General features: G+C 60.4%; 1 protein-coding gene across 1 annotated transcript; it reads left to right on the top strand.

Annotated features, from left to right (window-relative positions):
* Positions 1 to 265: 265 nt before the first annotated feature.
* On the top strand, positions 266 to 9,472 carry MEN1 (menin 1). The gene is made up of 10 exons (XM_039547706.1): positions 266 to 416; positions 725 to 1,184; positions 1,506 to 1,714; positions 3,462 to 3,590; positions 3,900 to 3,940; positions 4,947 to 5,034; positions 5,370 to 5,506; positions 5,837 to 5,975; positions 6,578 to 6,748; positions 7,254 to 9,472. The coding sequence occupies exons 2-10, from the start codon at positions 743 to 745 to the stop codon at positions 7,698 to 7,700; spliced, it is 1,803 nt and encodes a 600-aa protein (XP_039403640.1). The 5' UTR covers positions 266 to 416; positions 725 to 742; the 3' UTR covers positions 7,701 to 9,472.
* Positions 9,473 to 9,517: the final 45 nt, after the last annotated feature.

Genomic DNA, 9,517 nt, shown 5'->3' on the forward strand with positions numbered 1-9,517 from the left:
AGAACATGAAAAGGTGGAAGTACCCATACCAACGAAGTCTCTGAATGTACTGCCAGAAAAACTACAGCTCCCAGCATGCACAACAGCAGGTGGGCCCTCCCCCTCGGGCACCAAACTTCATTTCCCAGGAGGCTGTGGGCAGCCAGTTATCGGGACCAGTACTCCCATCATGCCATGGGGCACGCTGGCTTCCGTCCCCAGGAATCAGACTACATTTCCCATAAGGCACCGGGGTTAATTATAAGCTATAACTCCCAGCATGCCTCGGGTGACATGGTGTGATTGGCTGGCCAGGCGGACTACAATTCCCATCGTGCCCTACGGCTCCCATGGTGCCTTGCGGGCCTAGCATGGCTGCTACTGTGCCTGTGCTGAGGGAGTGAAGCTGGAGGGGGGCGGAGGGGCTGCTGCCTCTGGTAAAGGGGGTCGGGGGGAGGGGGAGCGGCATGGAGGGAGGGGGACCAGAGAGCAAGTGTGGAAAATAGGGACCCCTCCTGTTCGGGTGGGGAGGGATAGTTGTCTGTGTAGGACAAAGCCCCTAATAGCTGGTCACATTAGAGGGGGGGCGAGGGAGAGATGAGGGTCCCCGTCAGGGGGGGTGAGAGACGGGGTGGGGGTTCCCTTCAGGGGACAGGTGGGGAGAGAGGCAGACACACAGCTCCGGCGGTCTGACCTGGCCCTGGCCCTCCCCTCAGCCACCCCTGATGCTTTCTCCTCTCCCCAGCTGCCTTGGGTGCCCGCCATGGGGCTGAAGCCATGGCAGAAGGCCCTGTTCCCGCTGCGCTCGGTGGAGGACGTGGTGCGGCTATTCATGGCCGAGCTGCAGCAGGAGCAGCCCGATCTGGTGCTGCTGTCGCTGGTGCTGGGTTTTGTGGAGCATTTCCTGGCTGTGAACCGCGTCATACCCACCAACGTGCCGGGCATCAGCTTCGAGCCACGCCCGGGACCGGAGCCCGACAGCCTCACCTACTTCCCTGTGGCTGAGCTGTCCATCGTGGCTGCGCTGTACGCCCGCTTCACCGCCCAGATCCGCGGCGCTGTTGACCTGTCCCTCTACCCCCGGCCCGAGGGCTTCTCCTCCCGCGAGCTGGTCAAGAAGGTGTCGGATGTCATCTGGAACAGCCTCAGCCGCTCCTACTTCAAAGACCGGGCCCACATCCAGTCCCTCTTCAGCTTCATCACAGGTAGGGGGCCCACTAGCATGGGGATGGAGACAGTACCGCCCTGGCCCAGTGTGGGGCGCTGCACTGGGGCAGCCTGAAAATACTCAGCTCTGCTTTTCCTCTTGCCTACTCCCTGCAGCACAGCACCCCCTAGTGATGGCTCATTGGAGTTGGGACTGACTGAGAGCAGAGCACCCCCGACTGAGCTCCACCCTGCTCTTTGCAGCATAGCACCACACTGGTGCAGGGGTCAGTGCTGGCTGCAAGGGGAGAGTGCCCCCTAATGAGCCCCACACTGCTCCCTGCAGCACCGCACCCCCTAGTGCCATGTGTTCCTTGCAGGCACTAAGCTGGACAGCTCAGGGGTGGCCTTTGCTGTGGTGGGGGCCTGCCAGGTGCTGGGGCTTCCGGATGTACACCTGGCGCTCTCGGAGGACCATGCCTGGGTGGTGTTTGGCCGAGATGGTGAACAGACGGCTGAGGTGACCTGGCACGGCAAAGGCAATGAGGACCGGCGTGGGCAGACCGTGAATGCCGGTGTGGCTGAGCGGGTAAGTGAGGGGAAGCCATCAGCTTTGAGGGGGTGGGGGGTTGCAGTGAGACATAGCTGCAGGAGGTAGGGCAGTGGGGGGCGGAATGGGGCTTGGGGTCTGTGCAGGGCTGGGGCTGCCTGCTTGGATCAAAAAGCTGCTGTGCAAGATCCCCTGGGCTTTAACCTTAGTAGATGGTGCAGTTAGTAACTAATAACTGATCCACATGAATTGCTGTCACTGAGGTATCTGCCAGACTGAGATCAGGGCCCCACCCATGAGGCCAGGTGCTCTTCAGACCATGGGCAAGATCTGGGGGGCTCTGTCACATTCTGGGGTACAATGCAGACCAGTGAGGGGTGTGTCACCCTGGGTGCCGCGCAACGTTTTGCTGCTGTAGCTCCCACCTGGGCTTCCCACAAACAGCATAGCAGCATGCAGGTCCCATCCTGAGTGTCTGTGGATAGCCACAGTCCTGGTCCAGCAGCTCTGACCCCAGCGGCCAGTCAGCAAACACCAGCCACGCTCTGGCTTCCAGCAGCCTTAGTTACCACCCACAGGGCAGCCCCAGCATGCTCCCGGTCCTGAATTTTCTGCACTGTCCAGTCCATCCCTGGATGGGTCAGATATTAGAGGTCAGTATGTAGCAGTTTGCTATTTTAACTGGAGTTACCTGGACAGCTCAGTTGAAACACAGCACAGGATTGGACTTGATTTAAAAAGAATAAAACCAGTTGAATTACAGAGAGGACATGAGTGAGAACAAGTATATGGTGTAAAGTCAGAAACAGTTACAAGGGAAATCCCGATAAAGCGCATTCTAGCAACTAAACGCAATAAACTGGACTTGGTTCAAGGTAAAATCCTTAGCATGTGCTCCCAGCAGCGGGACAGCCCCAGTTCTCTGGTCAGAACCCCTCACAAAGGCTGGTTCCTTTGTCTTCTCAGGTGAGAGAGAGAGAGAGAGAGAGAGAGTCCTCCTCCCCCGCCCCAAGTGTGTTTGCCCCTCATTTTCCTAGTCCTGTCCCCTTTGACATGCGCTGTCCTGAGGTTACCCCTAGATCAAGTTCCTTCCTGCGGTGAGGATGGAGCCATGGGGTCTCATGGTGAAAGAGCTTCCATGCTGTTTGCTAAAATGCAGAGTGCTCTGTTCCTTCCCCAAAGAGTGGCCGCTTGGCTGGTGTTTTCCAGTTAACTCTGGTGACACCTGGCTAGAGGTGCCAGTTTGTCCTTTGAGGAACAGTCCCTTCTGCCCCTTTGCCATGTCTGGTAAACACGTTTCAGTTGTAATGTCTGCTTATGTTTGTTACTCTCCATATAGGGCTGCTCCACACATCCCACCAGGATATTACTGAGCAGGGAGTTTGTTACTTTTCCAATGATACCTCACAGGACATATTTGGTACAAATATATTATTACAGTTGTGTGCAGGATGTGAATACAGGGGTGCATTCAGTCACTGGCCCCCATCGGACCAGCTGCCACTGAGACCCAGGCTGAGATCAGCTCCCCTGCATCGGACCAGGTGCTGCTTAGACCCCAGCTGAGATCGGGGCAGGGGCTGCTCAGACCCAGTGAGAGACAGTCCCTGCCCTGAAGAGCTCACAGTCAGAATAGAGGCACCAAGAGGAGAAGGGACTTGCCCAGCATCAGAGGCAGAGCTGGGGATAGAACCCAGGAGTCCTGGCTCCCAGCCCCACCCCCCTGCTCTGGGCTCAGGGGTAGCCTGGCCCAGCTCCCTCACTCACCTGCCGCTGTCCCCCGCAGAGCTGGCTGTACCTGAAGGGCTCGTACCTGCGCTGTGACCGGCACATGGAGGTGGCCTTCATGGTGTGCGCTATCAACCCCTCCATTGACCTGCACACTGACAGCCTGGAGCTGCTGCAGCTGCAGCAGGTGGGACATGCCCCCTCTCCATGTGTGCGCGTCCAATCCCCTTCCCCCTGGGCACACCCCCATGCCTGCCCTATCCACAAGCCCATCTACTCCCTCCCTCCCCGCATGGCCCCCTCCAAATTGTTCTAGTCTCCTCTACCCCACGTCCCTCCAGTGCTGTGCTTCGCACCCCACACCCTTCCATGTCCCTCCGCCACGCATGGCCCTCGCTTCCACTGGGATCTTATCCATAGGAGACTCGGGTCTCATCCCCCACCCCACCCCCATGGCTCTGTGTCCTCAGTAACCCACCCTCCCCTTTCCTTGCAGCGGCTCCTGTGGGTTCTCTACGACATGGGGCACCTGGAGAGGTCAGTACAGCTGGGCTTTTGAAACCACAGCTTGGGGAGGGAGGTCTAGTGGTTAGAGCAGGGGGGCTGGGAGCCAGGACTCCTGGGTTCTATCCCTGGCTCTGGTGGGGCAGTAGCGTTTAGTGGGTTAGAGCTGGGGAGGGCTGGGAGCCTGGACTCCTGGGTTCTATCCCAGTTCTGGAGGGCAGTGGGGGGCACCTCATGGACTTGAGCTATCACCTCTGATCATTAGTTTCTCCATCTGCAGGGTGGGGATCATTAGGCGTGGCAGACGCAGGCTTTTATTTTGTATAGTTTTGACAGCTAACACTGATGTTTATTTGTAAGTGTTTTTCCTGTTTGTATTGATTTTAAATATTCACCCCGGGGGACGTTCTCGGGGTCAGCCCATTGTTTAGTGATGGGAGCGGTTGAGATGGCAAAAGTTTGCAGCTTTGTAACTGGTAGCACAAACTGTCCCCATCCCCTGTCCAAGTCCACCAAGGAGACGTCCTTCAGCCGGCCACGCTCTGCTGACTTTGCCTGGCTGTAAATTTTGGTTTTTAGCAACGGAAGTGTATTTTCACTGGTCTGTGCGCGGCAGAATCCCTCCCAGCCTAGGGCTGGCCACCCTGGCTCCCTTCATAGAGCACGTGGAGCTCCAGCGCTAGGCAGGGTTGGTGTGGATGGAGATGTTCTCTAGCAGAGCCCAGCTCTGGGCTAGGTCGGGTCTTCTCCTGCCTGTGGGCCTGGCCCGTGAGCATGTTCTGCTGGCCGCTGGGATGTGTGCGCCAAGGAGTCGTGGTGCAGAGCACGCGGTGCAACAGGGGATGGCACTGGCAGGAGCCAGTGGGTGGGTCTTACCCAGCACCTCTTGAAATCAATGGGTTTTTTACCATCTGCTGCCTTGGGGTGCCCTGCCCCCAAGTGCCAGGCATTGCAGTGCTGCCCCAGTGCCGCCTGTTGAGGGCAGAAGGCAGGATAGAGGGTCCCTCCCCCATGCCTGTCTGCTCTGCTGCCCTGGCAGGTACCCGATGGCACTGGGCAACCTGGCCGACCTAGAGGAGCTGGAGCCGACACCAGGCAGACCAGACCCCCTCTCCATCTACCATAAGGTGAAGGGTACAAGCTGGGATCGCAGGGATGGTGGGTCGGGCTCAGGGGCACTGACAGAACTGGGGGGAGCCCAGGGCTGGGATCGCAGGGGACTGTGGGTCGGGACTGGGGGGAGCCCGGGGCTGGGATCGCAGGGGACTGTGGGTCGGGACTGGGGGGAGCCCGGGGCTGGGATCGCAGGGGACTGTGGGTCGGGACTGGGGGGCACCAGCAGGGCTGGGGGGAGTCCAGGGTGGGGATTGCAGGGGGTTTGTGGTTGGAATGTAATTTGTAAAACATAAATGTTCCTGAGACGTTTGAGAACGTCCTTTTATTCTGTTCCCACCCCCTCCAGGGCATCAGCTCAGCCAGGAAGTACTACAACAATGAGCACATCTACCCCTACATGTACCTGGCTGGCTACCACTGTCGCAACAAGAATGTCAAGGAGGCGCTGGAGGCCTGGGCTGACACAGCCACTGTCATCCAGGAGTGAGTGTCCCAGGAGCCCGCCCTACGGCTCCAAACCTTTCCCTTCGTTAGGGCTTGGCTGGCCACCAGCCAATGGAACTACCGGTACTTGCTTAAAAAGGAGACTGGAGTGATTCATGTCTGGAAGGACACCGTGCCTTCCCCTCTAGGGGGCGCTGGCTCTGATCTGGCCCCAGGCCTGGGGTTTGGCTGGCAGTGGGGGAATGGGACACGGGCTGGCCCCAGGCCTAGGGGCTGGATGGCAGTGGGGAATGGGACATAGGACCTCTCCCCAATATGGGGCGCTGGCCCCAGCTGCTCACTGCCTCCCTTGTTCCTGTCCTCCCCCAGCTATAACTACTGCCGGGAGGATGAGGAGATCTATAAGGAATTCTTCGATGTGGCCAACGACGTGGTTCCCAACCTGCTCAAGGAGGTGGCCAACCTGGCAGAGCCACTGGATGAGAAAGGTGCTGGGGAGAGGGGAGAGGTGAGTGGGGTACTGAGTTGGATGGGCCTCTGGGATTGGAGGGGGGGTGATAGAGGGACACCAAGCTGGAGGGGCCATGGGGCTGATCGGCGGTGGGTGGGTGGCAGGACACCAGGCTGGAGGGGCCAGGGCTGCCCAGAGGATTCAGGGGGCCTCGGGTCTTCGGTGGCAGGGGGGCCCCTGCTTCGGCGGTAATTCGGCGGCAGGGGGTCCTTCTGCTCTGGGACCCGCCGCCGAAGACCCAGCACTTCAGCGGCGGGGGGTCCTTCCACCCCAGGGCGGAAGGAGCTCCCGCCGCCAAAGACCTGGAGCAGAAGAAGCTCCGGGGGCCCGGGCCCTGCGGGAGTTTTCCAGGGCCCCCAGAGCGAGTGAAGGACCCCACTCCAGGGGCCCTGAAAAACTCTTGTGGGGGCCCCTGCGGGGCCTGGGGCAAATTGCTCCACTTGCCCCCACCTCTGGGCGGCCCTGGGAGGGGCTCTGGAGCTGAACAAGGGGGGGCCATGGGGCTGATTGGGGGTGGGGGGGGACACCAGGCTGTAGGGGCTGTTTAGCCCTGGCGTGTTGGGCCCCTGGGAGGCACTAACCCCTCTCTCTCTGTTCAGGGGTCCCCGGTGCAGGCTGGGGGCTCAGCCTTGCAGGACCCTGAGTGCTTCGCCCACCTGCTGCGTTTCTATGATGGCATCTGCAAGTGGGAGGAGGGCAGCCCCACGCCTGTGCTGCACGTGGGCTGGGCCACCTTCCTGGTGCAGTCGCTGGGACGCTTTGATGGGCAGGTGAGGGGGGGCCCTGGCAGGGATGCGTCTGGGAAGTAGCATGTGTTGGGTGGTGAATCATCTGAGCTGGGGGGCTCAGGTGGTATGAGGGGGGAGGGGGAGCTTTATGCTGAGTTTGGGGGACTTGGGGGAGTCCCTGCTGGATTTGGGGGCTCAGGGCTGGAGTTTTGGGGGACAAAGGGCTCAGGGCTGGGAGCTCAGGGCTGGGGTTTGAGCATGTGGGAGTAGGGGTCCCTTCTGGATTTGGGGGTTCAGGGCTGGAGTTCTGGGGGACAAGGGGTGCAGGCAGGGGCTCAGGGGTGGGGTTTGAGCATGTGAGGCCTGGGGGGGGTTCCCTGCTGGATTTAGGGGTTCAGGACGAGTTGTCAGCAGGGCATGGGGTTTAGGGTTGGGCTTTGGGGGGGTCCCTGCTGGATTTGGGGGCTGGGGCTCGGGGGGCGGGGTTGCAGTGGCTGTGGGATGCTGGCCCCTCCCCTGACTCCCTCCCCCCCACTCCCTCCCCCAGGTGCGCCAGAAGGTGACAATCGTGGCGCGGGAGGCGGAGGCCAATGAGGACGATGAGCAGGGCAGTGAGGATCCCCGCGAGGGGCGCCGCCGCGGACCCCGCCGCGAATCCAAGCCTGAGGAGCCCCCCCTGCCCAAGAAGGCCTCCGAGCGCCGGCGCCCCAGCTCAGGCCAGCGCCCAGACAAGCCCCCTGCAGCAGAGAAGGAGGAGGGGGGGGGCCCCGCCCCAGGGATCCCCCCTGCCCCTCCGCCTGAGGGGCCTGTCCTCACCTTCCAGAGCGAGAAGATGAAGGGCATGAAGGAGCTGCTGGTGGCCGCCAAGATCAACTCAAGCGCCATCAAGCTGCAGCTCACGGCCCAGTCCCAGGTGCAGATGAAGAAGCAGAAGGTGTCGGCCCCGAGAGACTATACCCTGGCCTTCCTCAAGCGCCCCCGCAAGTCCCTCTGAGCCCCGTGGGGGGCGCTGGGGTGCAGTGCTGCCCGCTGCCAAGCTCTGCCAGGCTCAGCTTCACGGGGCAAGGAACTGTTGCCTTTAAAGAGGGCATGGGGAAGCGCCCTGCCCCCGTCTCTCCCAGATGCAGGGGCTGCCTCACCCCTGCTGTAGCTTTCCTGGACTCCCCGTGGCATGAGGGAGGGGGCTCTGTGGGTTTGATGCTGGGGTGGGGGGGGGCAGTTCTAATATTTACCCCCCCCCCCCCAAGAGACAGGAGCTGTCATGGCCTGTGCCCCCCTGAGCTCTGGGGTTCAGGGGTGATGAGTTCTCTGTGTGCTCCACATATCCGGGAGAGCTGCAGGAATTGGGTGGAGGTTCTCTCTACCTTGCACCCCTTCTGCTGAGGAGCTATGGCCCCGTCCCCTCTGACACACCCTGGGCTCTTTCTGGGTGAGGTGTCTCCAAAATACAGACCCACCTGAGCCAGCCCATGCCCTGCCCAGGAGCCAGGTTTGTGCCCACACCCTCTAGAGGAGAAGAAAGCCGCATCCCATTCTGTGCCCCAAGTCAGCCATGTAGGGGAGGGGAGCTCTTTCTCTTTAGGCTGGGGGTGGGTGAGTTAGCCACTGACTTTGATCTTTCCGGAGTCCAGCTGCTGTGTTCTGAGCTTCCAAGGCATCTTCCGGCCCTGCACAAAGCCCTGGGTAGAGCCACAACTGTTCAGTGTGGCGGATGTACCTCTTTCCCCCCCCTGGAGTTTGTAATGTAAACTTCCTCCCCCCCGGTCATGCTCCCTCCCCCCATCTCCTCCCTCTAGGTGGTTATGCCCCCCCTTCTGTTCTCAACTGAGGCCTTTCCCTTGAGAGTGCTGGATCTGCTGTAGGGGGTAGGGGCAGATAGAGGGGGATCTGAGCATGCCACCAGGCACAGGGGAATAATGGGGTATGACCAGCCACTGGGAACGCAGTGGGCTTTCCGCTGGGCTGTGACGGGTCCCGCTAAACAAGCCCCAGCAGGGCTGTAGCAAATGCATTTGTAGGGGGCACTGCCTTCCCGGTGCAGCTTAGGCAGAGAGCTCCTGAGGCTGTGCTAAGTGGGGAAGCCCACAGACTTCTAAGCAGCATGTCCCGCTCTGCCCCACTGTCTCCCTCCAGTGGCTGACATGGGGTTTGCATTGAAGGGCCATGGGGGGCAGACCTGGGGTGGGGGCAGGCAGGGCTTTGTACAGTTAGAAGGGGAGTGGATGGTGCTGGGGTGGGACAGCTTTGGCAGGACTGCGATAAACAGCCTGAGGGTTCCCACAAAGTGGGGGGAGGGGACACGTCTACTAAATGGTGTATTTTTTAGTAGCATGAAGAGTTAATAAAAAAGTTGGTTTTTAAATAGTCTGCCACTAGTGGCTGGTTTGTTTCTTGCAGGTGCTGGTTCCTAGTTGGGGTGGGGGGGGGGAAGCTCCCAGCTACTCCAGCCCTGGCCTCTCCCAGCAGGGGGCACTGTAGGGAGTAGGACAGAGGCCCCCTGCAATACACTCCCCTGCCAATCTCACAGCCCTCAGGCCCAGACAAGCTAGTTTCCCTGCTGCCTTTGCTCAGGGCTTGGCTGGCGTGTGGCCTGTGTCTATGGGCGCCAGGTTTGTATAATTGTTGGTGGTGCTCAGAATGGGTCCAAGCAGAGCCCTCCCATCCATAGGATGGACTGGGGCTACTGCCTCGGGCCCTGCACTTCAGGGGGATGTGGGGTCCAGAGCATCCTGGTGACAGCAGCAGCAAATGACCTGGCCCCAACCTGTGCTCCCCGCTAGCTCCTGGCATTGCTTGAAGGAGGGGGCAAAA

Source organism: Mauremys reevesii, linkage group 7 (genome assembly GCF_016161935.1).
Source record: "Mauremys reevesii isolate NIE-2019 linkage group 7, ASM1616193v1, whole genome shotgun sequence".
Taxonomy (NCBI): domain Eukaryota; kingdom Metazoa; phylum Chordata; order Testudines; family Geoemydidae; genus Mauremys; species Mauremys reevesii.